This window comes from Felis catus, chromosome C1 (genome assembly GCF_018350175.1).
Source record: "Felis catus isolate Fca126 chromosome C1, F.catus_Fca126_mat1.0, whole genome shotgun sequence".
Lineage (NCBI taxonomy): Eukaryota > Metazoa > Chordata > Mammalia > Carnivora > Felidae > Felis > Felis catus.
The window spans coordinates 121,719,590-121,740,167 of record NC_058375.1 but is presented as its reverse complement, the minus strand read 5'-3'; the positions used below and the strand labels follow the sequence as shown (position 1 = coordinate 121,740,167).

Here is a 20,578-nt window from a genome sequence, read left to right as displayed (position 1 = left end):
CTCTACCCTTCTGAACTCTTGTCTGAGACCCCTGTAATAAAAGACAGATCCACAAGAGAAAAACAACAGAAGTTTATTGACATGTACACCTCACGCATGTATACATGGGACATACCCAGGTAAAGTGAGTAACTCTCTCAGGTGAGTTTAGAATTCAGGCTTACATACCTTCTCAATAGGGAAAGGGGAGTGGGATATAGGCCTTTGAGGAGACTGATTATTAGCAAAAATGAATGGGCCCTTAGAAGAACAGATAGGAAATGTGATACTTTGTGACAATCTCTCCAGGTGTGTTGTGGACTTCTAGTGACAAGAGTCAATCTTCCTTAGTTGATGACACTCCCAGGAAGGGGATCTATGACAATTGAGTTCTTTCTGGAGGATCTGTCTTTGGGCAGGTAGCGGGAGTTCAGAGAAAGGCTTTCCCTGTCATTTGTTATTCTCCAAGTGCCTGCAGCTCAAAATAATCAATAGGCAAAGTGGCGTATTTTGGGGTGGCATATTCTGCTACTCTTTGTTCTCTCAGATACTCCAGTAATCTCTGACTGCATTTAGGACTTTGATGTCAATCATCCCAATTTTTAAATAATAGTCCAAATAAACATAAACGAGATTCTGTATTTCGCATCTCAAGAATTTAGTGAAGATAGCAGATTACTATTGCATAGGACAACACTAATATCATCTGGTAATCTTTAAAGTAGACCTCATCATGAGCGAATTACATCAGAATTTCTGAGGCTAAGGCCTGGGTATTCATTGTTTTTGTATCTCCCAGGATACTCTGATATCTAGCAAGATGAAGAACACTTCTCAGAGTACAGCTAAAAATTAATTTATAAAATGAATATATAACTCAGTAGGTCATTCCCTTAGCCCAAATCTATTAAATTGTTAAAATCTCTTCTGGAATTTTCCTGGAAAAATCATGGACTACAAAAGAAAACTGGACATCTTGATTTTTTTTTAAGAATTTAAATTAGTTCAGGGTGCCTGAGTGGCTCAGTCGGTTAAGCGGCCAACCTCGGCTCAGGTCATGATCTCACGGTCCGTAAGTTCGAGCCCTGCATCGGGTTCTGTGCTGACAGCTCAGAGCCTGGAGCCTGTTTCAGATTCTGTGACTCCCTCTCTCTGACCCTCCCCCGTTCATGCTCTGTCTCTCTCTGTCTCAAAAATAAATAAACGTTAAAAAAATTTTAATAAAAAATTTAAAAAATTTAAATTAGTTCAAAAGCTTTGCAGGAGGACATTTAAAAATTAAATTTGAAAAATAATCCAACTCACGTAACTAGTAATATTATTTATCAATCTCATTTCATTCAAATAGTGAATTGTGTGGGACTGAAAGCAGAATCTGTATTTGTGAAAATAGATTATAAATATTTAATTCTTATTTCCTATTTCTACATAACCATCATTTTTAAATATTTCACTAAATATATGTAATTTGCTGAAAATGATGTACGAGTTAATAAGGGCTATATTTCCCTAGCTTTGAATGAATTGGAGTTGTTCCCAAATATACTACATGAGATGAGAGAGCAAACATTGGACACTGGTGATACATAATTAATTTTATATTTTCCCTAAAGTTATTAAAATAGCTTGTTAAAAATTTAAATTATTTTCCTTTTTCAGCTGTACAAAGTGTATCTTACTGTATTCTTCCCTCAAGTCTGAGACATCAGAAGACATTCTGTTAGCCATATTACCAAATAGTGATCAAAAGCTAAAATTATCTCCAGGGATATGTGATGCACGTGCGCACACACACACACACACACACACACAACACACGCGTTATTATTATTATTATTTTTTAATTTTGCCAGGGGTATGGTGGCTATATTGCATCAATGATCTTAAAATCAGATGAAAAGCTTTTTAAATGTGGATCAGTGATTGCACCCATCACAGACTTGAAGTTGTATGGTGAGTACTTCCTACAAATTGACCTAATGTATTGATTTGTAAAAAAAATAAATAAATAAATAAAAGAAAATCCCAATGCAGAAGAGCTCAGTTGACCTCACTTATTGTGTGCTATCAGAGATGTTTTTAGCTGTTTATCACCTCACTGATTCAATCAATTTTACTGGAACATATGAAATGTAGAAATCAAATAATGAAATAAGCTAGTCAAATGATTTTTAAATTCTAAAATTTCTGTTTTCTTGGGTCACAGCCTCAGCATTCTCTGAAAGATATCTTGGTATGCCATCTAGGGAAGAAAGCACATACCAGGTAACAAAATTTAAAATAATCAAGAAAGAGTATACTTGTTCTAAAAATTCAGTCAAATTACAAATATAAGTAGATCTATATAGAGATATTTGTGCTTTCCTTATAGGCATCCAGTGTCCTCCATAATATTCATGGCTTAAAAGAAGAAAATATATTAATAATTCACGGGACTGCTGACAGTAAGTATCGTATTTGCTGCTACTGCTTGATGGGGTCTGACCTTGAATAAAGGGGTACATCTATGAACTTACTTACAAAGGACCCTGTAAACTTTCTGAAGGTGATAGCAGAGGATAGCGGCACAAAGAGGTCAATTTGTGATAGGGAGTAGGAAGAAGGAAGTCAAGACCAAGAGAAAAGGAAGTTGTGAGTCTCAATGACAACACCATCCAATAAAACTTTCTGGGATGATGGGAATGTTCTGTACTTGTGCTGTGGAACACCACAGCCACCAGCCACACATGGCTCTTGAGCACTTGAAATGTGTTTAATATGATCAGGAACTGAATTTTAAATTGTCTAATTCTAATTAATTAAAAATTTAATAACCGCATATGGCTGGCGACTGCCACTGTGGCGTTACTCAGCACACTTCAAATGGAAACCAGCCGAGAAAACAACAGGACAGCAAAAAGATGCCAGCACGGAGATAAAATTCTGATGAGATCACTCATTTAAAGTTAACACAAAAAACTTTCCAAAGAGCCCTTTTATATCACTTCTCCTTTTTTTCATCACTTTAAACACTGGATATGGATGTGATTGATATTACTAGTAATAAATATAATTTTATATTCTCTTTGAAGTGTTTAGGGTTCAAAGAATTTATATATATATATATATTTATTATTTTATGTGATACTTTACAACAGAAGGCTGAGTATTTATAGCTCCATTCACAGATGAGAAAAATCAATTTCAAGGAGGAAACTGATTTAACAAAGGCGGTGTGGCTTGTGAGCAGAGTCAAAGCCTTGAATCAGTATTTCCTAACACCTGAACTTGATTTTGTTGGTCTACCTTGCCCTGACTCTGTAGTTTTACCCTAATTTACAGACAATATCCCTAAAAAGGTCTTATAGCAAAGACTATATAAGCTGTTTACCTTAACTTAAAGTATGCCAGGACATGATTAGAGGGTTGATCAATACTGATGTATGTGTGTGTGTGTGTGTGTGTGTGTGTGTGTGTGTGTATACACACACACGTGTTTATATATATATACACACATGTATATGTATATAAATACACAGTCTACAGCATATAACGTATGTGTATATAGTGTGTATATATAGTGTATACTTCAAATACACATGCCACGTATAATGTATTATTCACTACATAAATTTACAGTGTGTGTATATTTGAATAAACAGATAAATGGACGAGAAGAAACAAATCACCCTTAGGAATAATTCCAAATAATTTATGTAGGTACACTCCCTCAAGGAAGCAAAGCTTAACTCTCCTCCCTTACCCCTTAAGAATGGGTTGTACTTAGTGATTTGCTTCTAAAGAGTACTGTACGGAAAAGGGGGAAAAGAGTGACTTTATAATAGAGAAACTCAATAAATAACATCTCAGCCAGGTGATCAAGGTTAACATCTCAGCCAGGTGATCAAGTAACATTGATGGTATGCACCTTTGACATCACTTCATGAGAAAGGCATTCTCTGGTCTTGTCCCAAAAACCCATTACCTCAGTCTACCCACGAGAAAAACATTAGACAAACCCAAATGAGGTGTATTTGCCAAACATTTGACCTGTACTCCTCAGAATTGTCAAGGTCATCAAAAACAAGTCTGACGATTTCTCATAGATCAGAAGAGGTTAAGGAGTCATGATATCTAAATGTTTCTTAATTGTAACAAATGGGCCATAATAATGTGAGATGTTAACAATAGGAGGATTTGGGTAAGGGACATACATGGACTCTCTGTATGGTCTTTTCAACTTTTCTGAAAATCTGCAACAATTATAAAATTTTAAAAAATACTTAGATGATCTCATACCTGTGTTGGGTTAAATATAGGAAAAAGAGGATAAACATTTTGAGACATTAGAATCTTGTTCTAAGGTATTAAGATCTTACATGTATATTAATAGTGGCAACAGGGGAGCCTGGGTGGCGCAGTCGGTTAAGCGGCCGACTTCAGCCAGGTCACGATCTCGCAGTCCGTGAGTTCGAGCCCCACATCGGGCTCTGCGCTGATGGCTCAGAGCCTGGAGCCTGTTTCCAATTCTGTGTCTCACTCTCTCTCTCTGCCCCTCGCCCGTTCATGCTCTGTCTCTCTCTGTCCCAAAAATAAATAAACGTTGAAAAAAAAATCTTTAAAAAAAATAAAAAAATAGTGGCAACAAAAAATAGAAATCAAGTGTTGAGTATATGTCAGAAAATATGCCAAAAGCTTTTAAGATTACACTATCCTTTTTTCACAAAAATGTTGCATAACAGGTATTATTACTCTTATTTAACTGATTGGGGAAGTAAATATTATGGAATGTATCTAACCTGCCAAATATCACACAACTACTAATTCATAGAAAGGGGGTTTGAATCTGTCATGAAGGCTCGTTTTCATTGTGCTCTGAAGCATCAGTTGTGAGAATAAGTTCTCTTGGGTGTTAAATTATTTTACATCTGGTCATTACCCTAGAATGTATTAATCCTATCCAAATGTCTCTGTCAATGTGTTGCAGCTATTAAAGAAAATCATGTTCTTGGATCTGGGTTTTCACCCCACTGATAAAATGCTAGCAGAGGTTCAGCACCGGCCATTTCAGAGGAAAAGCACCTGTGTGTGCATGCGCGCGCGAGCGCACACACACACACACACACACACACACACACACAACTTACACACCCACCACATACATACACCTCATAAGGGCCTGGTGGATTATAGGTGCTCAATGGCATTGGAATAGTACTATTATTAATATTATCCCCCAAAACTATCAACAAATTAGTTCACAAAGACAATCAGACCCTTAATACTCCTGTTTTAGGATGGGGGCTAGTGATAAATTCCAACAGGATTCACACCAGAAACTAAACAAAAAAAATTTAACTGTAAGATATATTTGTACATTTATCTTCTCAGCTGAATCTATACAGTGAAATGACAGAGTCCTTTTCAAACTTTTTTTTCGATAATGAACAACTGAGCTCTGTTAGGGATCGTTTTACCTCAATCATTGTCACCACCCCCCCCCCCCCCATCAGCATTTCTCATAACTCTTACATTTACAGGGCAATTTTCTTTTTTTTTTTTAATTTTTTTTTCAACGTTTATTTATTTTTAGGACAGAGAGAGACAGAGCATGAACGGGGGAGGGTCAGAGAGAGAGGGAGACACAGAATCACAAACAGGCTCCAGGCTCTGAGCCATCAGCCTAGAGCCCGACGCGGGGCTCGAACTCACGGACCGCGAGATCGTGACCTGGCTGAAGTCGGACGCTTACCCGACTGCGCCACCCAGGTGCCCCAACAGGGCAATTTTCAAACTTACTTAGAAGTAACGTGATGGGGCGCCTGGGTGGCGCAGTCGGTTAAGCGACCGATTTCGGCTCGGGTCATGATCTCGCTGTTCATGAGTTCGAGCTCCTCATCAGGCTCTGTGTTGACAGCTTGGAGCCTGGAGCCTGCTTGGGATTATGTGTCTCCTTCTCTCTCTGCCCCTCCCCCACTCACACTTTGTCTCTCTCTCCTTCAAAAGCAAATAAACATTAAAAAAAAATTAAAAAAAGAAAAGTAACATGGCCTTAACAGAAGACCATGGGGGAGGGGAAGGAAAAAAAAAAGTTAGGGAGGGAGCCAAACCATAAGAGACTCTTAAAAACTGAGGGTTGATGGGGGAGGGGAGGGTGGGTCATGGGTATTGAGGAGGGCACCTGTTGGGATGAGCACTGGGTGTTGTATGGAAACCAATTTGACAATAAATTTAATATTAAAAAAAAAAGAAGTAACATGGTAATACTCTAAGTACAAAAGGAAGAAGTTGAAAAAGATCTTGGGTAGATTTTAAAAAGATTTAAATGATCTTTTGGAATCTTTTACTGTCTGCTATGTAGTAGGATTAAGCAGCATCATAGAATTAGAGCAATGAAGAAGATTAAATTATTTAAGTCCAACCTAGTTTGATAAAGACACTTAAAGGTTAGCTTAAAAGTTATTTAAAGAAATTTAAAGATGCACAAAGTATAGGAATAAATAGCCAGGCAGCATCTGAGCCAAGTGCTGCACAAAGAGGTTTGAGTGATCCATCTGTCTTCAGAGCTAGTTAGGGCAATTTACACAGCCCCAATCTACTGTGCTGTGTATTTCAGAGTTTTGGACCTCAGGTTCAGGCAGAGAGGGAAGACAGAAGGAAACAGGAGAAACCTGTATTATCCCCATTAAATACTGAGTCCTTCAATAATGAGATGTGGAGTCTAATTTCTTAACATGGAGTATTTTTTTCCAATTTAAAATAAAACAAAATGTCAGTATCTGACAGAGACTGGGCCCCAGTAATCCTCAGAGAGGAACGGAAAGATGGTTTGCTATATTATCATACAGATAGATATTCAGTGTGTTAAATAGTTGTAATGATATAACATATTTGAACAATTAGAAATAAACAAATGATAAAGTAAATTTAAATACTATCCTTTACAATAAGTACAGACTCAGTAGTAGCTCCTGTGTCAATCTATTTTTTTGTAATGCTTAGTATTTTTTTTTTCATAAACCTCAAAGTTTTATCAGCATCGTATCTTACTGGCTTTCGAGTTGATGTGCAATGTATGTGAGATAACATAATCTCTTTAAAAAATGATTTAAAACCTTCTGATCCTAACAAATGTATTTGCATTGAATAATATAATTTAATTTCTTACAGCAAAAGTCCATTTCCAGCATTCAGCAGAATTAATCAAACATCTAATAAAAGCTGGAGTGAATTATACTATGCAGGTAAGCCACTTTTTCACAAGACTGTTTTCCTACCTTGGTTTTTTAGTTATGGGATACAGAACACAGCTTCTGTACTACTCTGTCTCCCATGCTATTATTTTTAACTGTGATTTTTACGTATCAAAGATTGTGGGCTGTTTTCCCGTTACCATGCTGAGAAGGTAGATCAGCTCATGCTTGATAACTAAATTGAATAAACTTCCAAAAGCATCTTTTTCCTCTCAGACTTTTATCTCTATCATGAATAATGAATTGTCTTAAAGGCTTAATGTTCTATTTCCCTTCTAGTCCCTTTATCATCCTTTATTACATGCGCAACCACATATAGTAAATGGTATCAAAGACTTACTTTATAGCGATCACTAGGCTAGATGGATCAATACGACAGATCTTACACCTTTAAGGAACTTTCAGTCTGAGGGAGGAGTCACAGAAGGGGGAAAAGAAGTGATTTTCATTTTTCAGCATTTTAAAGAACCAAAAGTAGTTCAACATTTCTACAACGCATGTACCAGGGTTAGGATGATGACCCATGGAGATGTAGAGATAGACAGATGGTAGGTCATGCCACAATACGAAGGGGTAGGAGGCTTTCGTCACAGCAGTGAGGCACCATCTAAAAAAGTCATACTTAGATACTTGCTTCAGCAGCACATATACTGAAACTGGAACAATACAGAGAAGATTGATAGGGCCCCTGCACAAAGATGGCATGCAAATTCATGAAGCATCCTATATTTTTTGTATGAAACTGTCGAATTACTGTGGTGTGCATCTGAAACCAACATAATACTGTAAGTCAACTGGAATTAAAATAAAAACTTGAACATATTAAAAAAGTAAAAAATCAGTGATGTCATGTTAATAGTAAAAGTAATAAAAAGTTTAAAAAATAAAGAAAAAATAAAAACTTTACACCCAGGAATTGACAAATATTTGTATTTGTAATTTTAGAAAAATTACTAATGTCTTTTATATTGGAGGGGTCACAATCAAAATAAAATTTGTACCGGACAAGATTAAACAGACAAGGAAGACTTTATTTAAGACTATTGCAAAAGGGGAGATAAATTAAATCTTTTGAAATAGAGGGCTGGAGAGTATTTAATAACTGAGGTGGAGGGAATCATAGGCTATCTGTGTGTGGTAATTCACCTTACCAAAAGGAAAAGTAAACTTTGTTTATGACAAAAGGTAGTTTTACAACTTGGAGGAGGGTTTATCCCCTTCAATATTTGCATTTAGGAGAAATGGCTTTTAGGTCCTTGAGAAGGACATTTCCTAAGTTGTAAAAGTGGCACTACTGAAGAAGATTTATATAGAAAGGGACAGAGAATTTAAAAAATTGCGAGTTTTCTAGAGTGAATGCTCTAAAGAAAAGAAAGGTGAGGGCCCTATAGTTGGGAAGAAACTTTAAAATTTAGTCAAGCTGAGGGGAATGTTAGTGTTGTCTTAGCCAACACGAACACAGAGAGCTCTATTTTTTTTGACCAATGAATTTTAATTTAAATACATAGAAAATTGTATTTTATCTCAATTATTACCATGGGATTATAATTACAAAAAGAAAAGCTGGGCACAAAGAACTCAAGAGTTAAATTAGGTTAGATTTTGGTCAGATATTACTTTCCAAAGTTCCCTTGCCATTGGGCTAAAGGAATGAATTCTGAGGGACAGTATCTATTTGGTAACTTTAAATCTCTTCCTCCCTCAATATCTTAGATCTACCCAGATGAAGGTCATAACATATCTGAGAAGAGCAAGTATCATCTCTACAGCACAATCCTCAGATTCTTCAGTGATTGTTTAAAGGAAGAAATACCCGTGTTACCACAGGAACCAGAAGAAGATGAATAACGGACCCTATTTATATAGAACTGAAGGGGATATTGAGGCTCAATGGAACCTAACGAAGAGACTGTAATATTGTACATGCTCCAGAATTCCAAGGGCAGCTTAAGGAGGTGACACTGGAACAGCACACTCAGAGACAATGAACTAGAATTTGAAACCAGATGTCCAAGTCTACTGTGTTGCTAAGGGTGCAGAACCTGTTTCTTTGTGTAAGGAAGGTCTAAGGGTTGGTTTCCTGGGAGAAATTAGTTTTGCATTAAAGTAGGAGTAGTGCATGTTTTCTTCTGTTATCCCCCTCTTTGTTCTGTAACTAGTTGCTCTCATTTTAATTTCAGTGGCCACCATCATCTTTGCATAGGATGCACACTTACTTATCAGTACCACACCCCTGATCTTTGATGGCTGAGCTGCAATCTAACACCTTACTGTATCTTTACAAGTGCAATTCCTTCATTGTCTATTATTATGCTTACGAAAATATTCAGTTAATAAAAAACAGAGTATTTTATGTAATTTCTGTTTATAAAAAGACATTATTAAATGGGTCAAGGGTCATGTAGAAATACGGATTTCAGCACCTTCCAAAGTTCAGCCAGTTATCAGTAGATACAGTATCTTTAAAACAACACACGAGTGTATGTCTCACAATATATAGACACACGTGTGCATATACAGTCAATAAATCTATCTTTACATGTTATTCATGCTACAAAGGATAAACTTCTGATGAATTACAAGAGATGCTCTTTTACAGGCTGTAATGGATGCTTTGTTTAATGAGCCAAATATGATGAAACATTTTTTCCAATTCAGACTCTAGCTGTTGCTTTCCTATAAATGTTTGGGTTGTGTTTGGTATCGTTTTTAGTGGTTACTAGTTTTCTAGTTGCAATTTAATTTTTTGAATATGATACCTTGTCACATGTAAATTAGATACTTAAATATTAAATTATAGTTTCTGATAAAGAAATTTTGTTAACAATGCAATGCCACTGAGTGCTATTTTGCTCTTCTGGTGGAGAAGGCTTTTTTTAAAACACTTGGTCCTTTTACTTCTCTCTCTCAATGCAGAATCAATTCTCATTTTCATTGTAAAAGCAAAGAGCTGGATTATTTCATTCGCCAGTTCCTATTAGTATTCTGTGCCTGCCCACTTCATCTGTTACTGTTTAATTTAAATCCTTCTGGTGAGAATTAGAAATGAAATATTTTTTATTCATTGGCCAAAAAGTTCACCAACAGCAGTGTTTGCTATTTGAGTTGAAGGCACAAATGCATTAATTCCTGTGCTGTATTGACTTGCAGTAGTAAGTAACTGAGAGTGTAAAATAAACTTGACTGTCTGAAGTCAAATTTAAGTCATGAGAATATTAAATTTGGTTACTAAAATCACTTTGGTGACTTAAGGGATCTTCTCAGATGTCTGAAAGTCTGTAATCAAGCTTAGAAGTTCAGATAATTCTAGGCAGCGTGCTATGTTTTTGTGGTTTCTCTCAAATTCCTCAGGACAGGCTGGATATCATGACATTAGAACACCAGGAGGAAACTTAAAGATGTCACAGAACTGCGCAGTAACCCTCCTGTTTGTTTAAAGGATCAACTCCAAAATCTGGGTATTTGGAAACGTAGAGATTGTTTTTTAGATATTCGACTTTTCTTCTGGATGCTATGGTATTGTGTCTTCACTGCTCCGCTGAATTCAGTTTAAAATGGGAAAGGCTCACTTTTCTGAGAGACCCATTTCAGGTCTTTTTCAAGAATAGTAAACACATTTTTTAAAAAAAATAAGTTTTAATGTTTAAAAGGAAAGTTTTGCCTATTTTATTAAGATGGAAATTTCTTTTTAGGCTGATTTGAAGTCCAACTGAAGCTTTTTAATCAATATTTTAAATTTCAACCACTAGAGTTTTTTATGATGCAAATAATTATGTTGTCTGAAAGATGTGGTTTTATTGAATGTCTATTTGAGCAACATTTTAAAAGTATTTACCTTTTACTGTTCATCATTTCTCCTGTTTTATTACTATTATCAATGTTTATCTATTTTTCAATTAATTTAATACAGTTTCTAATGTGAAAGACATTTGTCTGGAACCCACTTTCACCTTAAAGGCTAAATGGACCTCCAGTGAAAACATACTGCTTAATAGGAAGGTGGACATTTTTCATCTCCCGTGATTCTTTGAGTTTTAATCACTGGGCTGCTTTAGAAAAGGGAGTGATCACCGACATAGACACCAGTTATTAGAAGAATCATGTGACTGAACATTCTCCTTGATACATTTGCCCTTGGTTACAATCCAACTATTTCACGTGTATTTGTGCATTCTATCTGCTTCCTAGAACTCCAGTAGCAGGCTTTTTAAGTGTGATTTGCCCCTTAAAGGTAAAAACCTCAAGACAAACTAAAAATTCTATAATAAAACAGGTAAGCAGTATCAAATCATCCACATAGATACACACATAACCTTTCAAAACTATGTTTTTAAATTTTTTTTTAATGTTCATTTATTTTTGAGAGAGAGACAGAGCATGAGCGGGGGAGGGACAGAGAGAGAGAGGGAGACACAGAATCGGAAGCAGGCTCCAGGCCCGGAGTGGTCAGCACAGAGCCTGACGCGGGGCTCGAACTCATGAGCCGTGAGATTGTGACCCGAGCCCAAGTCGGACATCTAACCGACTGAGCAATCCAGGCACCCCTCAAAACTATTTTTAAAAGAGAAAAGTGTTGTTTCTGTTACTTTTTATGTTAATTGCCTCCATGGAGGTCTCTGATTCAACACCTAGACACTAAGGAGACCATGAGATCTGTTTGAATTTCCCTGGGAACTAAAGGAAGATACTCTTCAAAACGTGGGTCTTCGTTCACCCTGAGAGGGTGTCTTTTCTGATTGGATACTTAGCATAGGAATCACCTTTGAGTGTCATGCACATTCCAGTTGTAGATCAACTAGAAAGAGGTGATGTGAACATCAGTCTTTACCATACAGGGGATTATTTAAGCCATTGTCCTCAAGTGGTGGGCTTTGAAACAGAAGAATCTGGGAGTGAATTGCTCTCAAATTTCAAAGATCACAGAGGGTGCCTGGCTTGTATAAAGAATCACGTATGAAATACCTCGTCTCTCCTCAAATGCTCTCACCACCTTCACATCGTACAGCACCCAGCAGTGCATAAATAAAACTTTCCCTCTGCTGCGTTCTCCTTCCCTTTCTGTCTGGGGATTCTCTGCCATAATATCAGCTCTCTACAGGAACCAACACTCTCATTCACTTACGCACTACAAATATACATCAGGATGTTCATACCCACACTCAAACCCGGTTAATGGAAGACAGGAGCGGTTGACTACATGTTCCCCATTTTCTTTCCTCAGATAGTCTGCATGGTCCTTACAAGGCCCCACAGGACTCAGCTGCATACCTTTCTATTACCCATTTCCCCTATTCATCTCATCTCAGTCCCTCACTTGTATCTCCTAGAATCAGTTCTCAAAATAAAATACACATGCATCAGGCTGTACTCTGGGGGGAAACCTTTTGGCCCACAAGAGTATACCAATGTGAATACTACAGGATGAGCAAATAAAATGAGAATAAAGAGGTGGTTCCTTTTCAGGTTTGAATAGCTGTTTTTTTAATGTTCATTTTTGGGGGAGAGAGAGAAAGTGGGGCAGGGACAGAGAGAGAGGGAGACAGGATCCATAGCCAGTTCTGCACTGACAGCAGCAAGCCTGACATGGGGCCCAACCTCATAAACTCTGAGATCCTGACTGGAGCTGAAGTTAGATGCTCAAATCACTGAGCCACCCAGGCACCCCTGGAACAAGCTGTTTCTACCTAAAATTTCCTGGATGCTTACTAATACCAAGTATCAACTAAGTGTTCAACATTCATTATCAAATTAAACTTCTCAATGTGCCCTCAAGTATGTAAAATGATTCCCATTTTACAGATAAAGAAATGGGACTCTCAGAGGAGTATGTAAGGTGCCCACACTAATATAACTAATCAGTGAATAGCTGAAAACCTAGCTTCAGCCATTTGAGAAGCCTTTCTGCTCTATAGTACTCTTCAAGTAGGAGGGGTTTCATCTCAGAAAGGATTCTGAGTAAACTCAGAATATAGTTCCAGATATTTTATTAAAATTTTTTTTAACGTTTATTTATTTTGGGGACAGAGAGGGACAGAGCATGAATGGGGGAGGGGCAGAGAGAGAGGGAGATACAGAATCGGAAGCAGGCTCCAGGCTCTGAGCCATCAGCCCAGAGCCTGACGCGGGGCTCGAACTCACGGACCGTGAGATCGTGACCTGGCTGAAGTCGGACGCTTAACCGACTGAGCCACCCAGGCGCCCCAGTTCCAGATATTTTAAAGAATGATTTGATACAATAATACTGAAAGGTAATGATAGGCTAATGCATCACTCTAGCCATATTTGAAGCTACGTGGATTCACTGACGTCAAGAGGATGTATGTAATATTAAAGCATATTTTGTTTTTGATTGGAAATATGCAAGAATTATTCCCATCCATGGAAACCCTTGCCCAGAAGACAATGACCATATATCTAAGATGTCATTAGGAAAATCCCTTGTTTGGACGTTATGCCAAGAACATTCCAAAATCATTCCGAAAGGCATTAAAAACATTATGTTGATCAAAGCACCCAGGCTTGTAAACATGAAAACCCTACCTAATCTTCAAATATTAAAACCCAGAAAGCACATTGCAACATTTAGAGCCATACCTGACATCCGCAATCCTCTTTATAATACGACTTAGGAAAACTGCATTACCTCCCATTTGTCTATCACTAGAAGAAATAGATGTTTTTGTTTTTACCACTGATCAGATCTGCTAGCAACAGTCATTCCATTGGGCAAATTTCCAGCAATTTTGGGAGAGAGTCTGTAAATTAAAAAATTTCCTTTCTCATCAAAGACAAGGCAGACAGATTAAAAAAAAGTCCTATCAAATACAATTTTGATTATTTTTCTTTTAGACTTCCAATTAAGTTTAAGATAGTCTGATACAAGCATTGTAGGCTTGTGATACAGCAGCTTGGTTAAGAGAAAAGTCTCTGGGCTGATTCTCGCAATGTCCTCTATCAGACTTGGCACCATTTTAACTAAGTAATCTTTGGCATAAGTGAAGCTTAATAATACAGAAGTCCAAAAGAGTCAATAGAAGAGGAATTCATGTATGTTCAACATCTAGGCGCTCTGTCACATCATCTCAATGAATGCCCAAACCAACCATGTGAGACAAGTGCTGTTCTTGGAGGAAATCAACATTCAGAGAAGTTAAACAATTTTCCACAGGGTCACATAGTTATTAAACTGTTAATAAACCAGGATTGGAACACAGACCATGATGACCTCAAAGCCTTCACATGTGATAACCCTATCTATGAATTTTTTAGCTGGTGAATTCTTAAGGTTCATCCTGCATATCTTCAGGTTGGGTTAAACTTTCAAGTCCCTCAACTATTCAGGGTCGCCACTTAGTATGCATCTGGTTTCAAGTAAAGATGCAAACTTAAAAGTGGCTTAAATACCCGTGACCCAATATGTGGGCAGTTTCGGTACTAGCTGAGAGTTCCTTAGAAATGCAGACTCTCAGGCACCATCCTGGCCCTCCAAATCAGAAAGATTTGATGGTAACAAATCTCAAGTGATTTATATGCAGAGTAAAAGTTTGAGAGACACTGGCTTAAAGAACAAGAACCTTTGTATACTCACATCACAACAGAGCTAAAATTGGGTGCTTCTGGGGGACAGTTGAACAGATCAGTGTGGAAATCAAATCCCAGGATCTTCCCACTTTGCCACTTCTCTAGCTTCCCTTTGTTATCTGGCTCCTTCATTAGCTTCTAGATAACCACAACTGCCCCAGCTGGTGTGTCCTTTCACAACAGTATCCCAGGCGAGATAGACAAAGAGTGACTATGGTTTTTATCAGGAAAGATGACTTTCTCCAGAAGTCTCCAGCAGAATTCCTTTCAAAACCTTCTGTCCAGGCTTTGGCTGCAAGCCCCTATTGTACGTAGGTATACAGGTGTGGCAGGCTAGGAAGTTACATATCTGAAATTGCCTTCCCCTTAGTGGGGTGCAAACAAGAATGTAAGAACAAGGACAATGGCTGTAAGGCAGGTGCTCAGTGTAGGACACAGAAGAAATAGGTAGATCCTACGAAAGGTGGTTAAGAGCCTACTTGCTGATATTTTCACTATAGAGAGATCAAGACATTGAACAGTGAGGACCTGGGGTTTACACACACCCTTCGTTTGAAGGGATCTCACTTTTCCTCCCAGAAATCCCCCCAAATCTGCCCCACCCTCTCTTCTGAAGAGTTGGTATGCTCCTTCCCTAGCTGACATTTTCTCTTTTCACCTTTGCTCTTCATTATCAACATGGTTTCTAGTGCAGGCAGGCAGTTTTGAAATTTGATTGCTGTGCTAGCAGTCCCATTTTGCAGGCTTTATTTGCTCTAACACGATTTATGATGCCTTGATTATCTCCGTATGGTCTGAATTGCTAGTCACACCATTAATTCTCCTGATTGATGGATTACATAAGGCATATTCCAATGGGAAAAGCAAAAGAAACACAGGTAACACAGCCTCCCCATTCACAAGCTCTTTTAATGGGAGTAATTGTCATTACACTCCAACTCTCTATCCCTTTAGGACACCATGTGTGACTTTTAATGATCTGTATGATGTAATTGGATTCTGAGCCTCTGGGGAGAACAAGTTGTAAATTCTCTTGCCCAGGATAAATGGAAAATTTCAACTTCAAGGTTGACTTCAAATCATGTAATAACGAAAAGACGTTTTGTGCCTACTATGCGGCAGGTACTGTGCTATTTGACACAGCATTAGGATCCCCACCCCCACCTTTTTGAACCCTTAATTTAATTAACATGTCAAATGTATAAATGGCTATTTTCATTCAAATGTTATAGCTAAAGGAGTCATCATTTACTAAAAAGTATCAGCATATTCAATCATGGTTTGATTTTCACTGAGTCATTTATAATGCTCCCTTATGGCATACGCTAATCCCTTGGACCTGTTCCCTTTGAATAACTATCTCATAATGAATTTACTTGTTTTTCCCAAGTCAAAAGGACTCCACAGTCCACTGTCGCACTGGCTAGCAGTGGGTCTGTACGCAGCTACCTATCCCACATCAATTTAGAGAAATTTGGAGTGAAGTCCTGCCATTTCCTAACAATTCTTTCTCAATTCAAATAACCCCTGAAAGAGGGACCGTGATTACAAAATTTTGGGTTAAGTTTAATTTTCTTATTTTGTGGTGTGTTAGATTTGTTTTAACTGAAGAATACATAGCCTATAAAAACAAGTATTTCCGCAGGATTAAAAATGATAAATAAAACGATCTGCTGCCCCCAGCTCACTATCTGCCTTAGGATCTCAGTTCAGTCTTTCTCTAACTTAGACACAATACAAGTCATACACATTGTATTTTACCAACCTTCTTTTGGTATGCTTTCCTCTTTCCTCAAGCCCAGAAAACCATATAATTTGCCTGCTTTCCATTTGTTCCCAAATTGATAGGTATTAGTAAAAGAAGTTAAAAAGTTTGGTACATGAAATCTATACCAAACTAAAAAGTTTGGTATATGTTTTAACTTCACCTGGACTCTGTATCTGTACAATATTTTGAAATTTAATTTAGTTTATCCTCATTTACTTCGTCAAATTCTATCTCCCAGTTATTTTGAATTCTTCTCAAAACCTAAATTCCCTCTCATTACTCTACGTCATTGAGCATAATGCCTCATTCATGTATACTTTTTAATGTGTGTAATTTATACTATACCCTAGTCTGTTTATAATTTGCTCAGGAAATAAAAGGTAATAACAGCTAACATTAACTCATTGCTTAGTCTGGGCCAGGACCCAGGGAAGCCACCTTGGCTCCTCTGGGCAACCCACCTGTCTTTACACTTTAGCAAATTACCTTAGCCCAACCTCAGCCCATGTGATTCACCTATGTATATCTATACATTATGCATTCTTTTCTAGAATGAACAGAGAACTTCTGCACATCACAAAACAAAAACCAGACCCTTTACACAATGCCTGGGCACGAAGGGACCAGACCCCCTTGAGCAACCCCCAGGGCACTAAGGAACCTGACCCCCTTGCACAACCTCCGAGCACTAACATCTGTAGCTGGCACCATCGAGTCTGCACGTAATCAATAAATATTATGACCTTACTGATTAACTGCCCTAAATCCCTTTAAAAATCCCTGGGCCAGACAGAAACCTTGAAGTTGACCTTTGGAGAAGAGTCCCCCATTTCCCCAGGTGGCCCGCCTCGGCCTCCTGAATAAAGCTCATATTCCTTTCTAATCAAGACTCCCTCATGAGTAATGGCTTTTCTAGCAATAGGCAGCTGAACTTAAGTTTCGGTAACACCAGGATAAGCTCATTAACAGATTTATTTCACCTTTAAAGCAGCTGTGGGAATTAAGTACAATCACTATCCTAATGATTATATAAGGAAACTGTAAGCTTAATAAAGTTGAGTTACTGAAAGCCTATGGATTACTCAAGTAAGACTCACTGGTTAGTGCAATCAAAGAAAAAACATTAAAGAACTAAAGCTTTCTCACTCACATGAGGTCAAAAATGGGCAGGTGTCATATATATGGTTTTACTCTCACCTGTTATTGGAAACACATGTCTCCAAGCTGTGACCTCAAGGTTGAAGGAGACACCCAATAGCAGCTTTCAATTGCCATCTCTCAGAAGTGATACCCATCACACCTGCCTGTAGTCCGTTTTTCAGGATAGCTCTCAGGGTCCAACCTAATATCAAAGAGATTAGAAAATTCAGGGAGGCAAATGTAGAATTTAGGGAGTGCTAGCTATCACTGGCACAGTCCACAATTCTGAATAGGAGACATTTCATGTACTCCTTTGATTTCCCCCTTACACGGAGCACAACAGACCCCACCCCAAGAGACGTAATCCCAATCCTTTCCAGCATAGACCCCGCGATTTCTGGGAGGACAGGGCTGAAGACGGTGGTGTAGGAAGATCTGGCACTCACCTCTTCCCACGGACAAAACAAATTTACAACTACATATGCAGTAATTTTCTCGGGAAAAGACTTGACAACTGGTCCAAACAAAGCCTCCACAACAAAGGATAAAAGGGCAGTATCCAAAGCAGGTAGAAGAGGTAGGGTCTCACCAGAGAGACCCTCTAACAAACAGACAAAACACTTCAGGTGTAGCAATCCACAATCAGAAGGCAACTCCAAAATAAAAGACTTTTCCCTGGAAAGCAAGGGCTGTGTGCTTTATTTACATCAGGCACCCCAATCCCTAGATCCTACACAGGAGACATGAGCACCCAAACTCCTGGTTCTGAAGACAAAGGGGGATTCTCTATAGGAAAACCACAGGCTGTAGGGAAAGGAGAACCTCCTCTTAAAGGGCCCATGCAAGGACTCACTTGCCCCACGACCCAGCGCAAAAACACCTTTGAAAAGCTCCTGGAGAATATTTGAAGGAGACACACTTACTAATCTTAAAGTGTCTGCGGCGGAGATGGGAACTCATTGGGACTCGCTCCAGCAACAGACACCAGAGGACGCCACAGTCCGGCGGATCTCGCTCAAACTTGCTAAGGCCAGGCTGACCTGCGTCCTTTGGAAATTCTCGGAACCTGTTAAGTACCAGGGCGCATGCGCTGCAGAAGGTTCCCGTCGGCCTTGGAGCAGCCGCGCCTGCGATAAGAGTGAGTCCGTGTTTGTTGTTATTAGTTACCGAACGAGTCCCACAGTGAGGTGTGGAGACGTTTACAATTTAAAACGGTCCACGACGGTGGACGAGGACCGCATAACCAAAATACATAGTGCCATTTGGAAAGGGACGTAGAGGGTAGGTCGGCTTCCAGAGTAGCATGGCTTCCCGAGCTTTCTTCCCTGATAGGAACCCAGTTCCCTTCTTCAGTGTTACGCAGTTGCATGCTGTTTACATATTTTTAACATTAAAAAATATTAATGTATTTCTGTGGGGCTGGGTGGCTCAGTCCGTTAAGCATCGCTCTCGGTTTTCTCTCAGGTCACCAGCTCAGGGTTTGGTAAATTCCAGCCTCCCCATCCCCCGCCCCTTGTCGGGCTCTATGCTGGCAGCACAGAGCCTGCTTGGGATTCTCTGTCTCTCTCTGTCTCTCTGTCGCTCCCTCTCTGTGCTTCCCCTGCTTGCACACAGAAAATAAATAAACTTAAAAAAATTAATGTATTTCTTAAATCTACCTGTAAGCCGGTGTAAAGTCAGTAACTAAACCTAAATTATTATTATTGTTATTTTTAAGTTTATTTCTATTTCTTTTGAGAGAGACAGCAAGCCGGGGAGGGGCAGAGAGAGAGAGAGGAAGACAGAATCCCAAGCAGGCTACATGATGTCAGGGCAGAGACCGACTCAGGGCTTGAACTCAAGAACTGTGAGATCATGACCTGAGCCAAAATCAAAAGCCAGCTGCTTAAATGACTGAGTCACTCAGGTGCCCGAAACCTAAATTCTTTTTAAAGCATAGTTTAAGAATGTGCACAATCTTTGGAGGAATAGGGTACCAGAACTTCTTTACCTGTCACTCAAAATATAGGTAGCTAATTTAAGACCATCTGTAGCAATAGAAGACTATGTCCCTTAATCTGAGCTTCATTTCTGTCTATTGAAAAGAAAGATTTTAATCCTGACACTTTCCCTTTATGATCAATAAACTGTGACTTTTTGAATCCCAAGACCCAGATACATAGACTCTTTCTATGACCTTCTACTTAAATTTCTTTTTGAATGAACTTTAATTCATAAAACCATACAAATGATGTTTTAAAGTGTATAATCCCTGGGGCTCCTGGCTGGCTCAGTCAGAGGAGCCTGTGACTCTTGATCTCAGGGTCATGAGTTCGACTCCCACGTTGGGTGTAGAGATTACTCAAATAAATAAACCAAAGAAATAAAAGTGTACAATCAAATGGTTTGTAGTCTATACACAAAGTTATGCAAATATTATTTTCAGAACATTTCTGCCATCCCAGAAAGAAACCTTATATCCTAACCTTATGCCCCATGTCTACTTTTCCTTAGCCCCTGCCAAGCACTAATCAGTTTTCTTTCTCTACGGACCTGCCTATTCTGGAATTTTAATGTAAATGGAATCATACAATATGTGGACTTTAGTGATTGGCTTCTTTCATTTAGCATAATCCATGTTGTAGCATGTATCAATACTTCAATTTTTTTTTGTGGCTGAGTAATAACCCATTAAGTGGATATACCACATTTTCTTAATCCACTCATCAGTTGGTAGACATTTGGCATTTTGTCACTTTGGGGCTATTATGAATAACGTTACTATAAATAATCTAGTTTTTGTGTGGACAGGTTTTCAACTCTGCTGGCTATGCACCTAGGAGGGGAGTTATTGGTCATATGAGAACTGGTTTAGTTTGTGAGGAACTTCCAAACTGGT

At 38.5% G+C, this 20,578-nt stretch overlaps 1 protein-coding gene, 1 long non-coding RNA gene and 1 other non-coding gene across 7 annotated transcripts in view; 2 read left to right on the top strand and 1 right to left on the bottom strand.

Annotated features, from left to right (window-relative positions):
• The window catches only part of DPP10 (dipeptidyl peptidase like 10), a 1,363,298-nt gene extending 1,352,836 nt beyond the window's left edge, over positions 1 to 10,462 (top strand). For all 4 annotated transcript variants that reach the window (XM_019837999.3, XM_045033696.1, XM_019838002.3 and 1 more), the window contains exons 22-26: positions 1,833 to 1,932; positions 2,186 to 2,244; positions 2,351 to 2,423; positions 7,129 to 7,202; positions 8,925 to 10,462. In XM_019837999.3, coding sequence (XP_019693558.1) covers positions 1,833 to 1,932; positions 2,186 to 2,244; positions 2,351 to 2,423; positions 7,129 to 7,202; positions 8,925 to 9,059 — 441 coding nt within the window. In that variant the 3' untranslated portion in view covers positions 9,060 to 10,462. The remainder of the gene's footprint in view (positions 1 to 1,832; positions 1,933 to 2,185; positions 2,245 to 2,350; positions 2,424 to 7,128; positions 7,203 to 8,924) is intronic.
• Positions 1 to 18,787, bottom strand: part of LOC109502644 — a 69,297-nt gene extending 50,510 nt beyond the window's left edge. For both annotated transcript variants that reach the window (XR_002744760.2, XR_006583114.1), the window contains exons 1-2: positions 18,624 to 18,787; positions 17,758 to 17,902 (exon numbers count right to left, since the gene is read on the bottom strand). This is a non-coding gene — a long non-coding RNA (uncharacterized LOC109502644). The remainder of the gene's footprint in view (positions 1 to 17,757; positions 17,903 to 18,623) is intronic.
• LOC111562056 lies at positions 7,842 to 7,944 on the top strand. The gene has a single exon (XR_002745115.1). It is a non-coding gene; the product is annotated as a U6 spliceosomal RNA (small nuclear RNA).
• Positions 18,788 to 20,578: the final 1,791 nt, after the last annotated feature.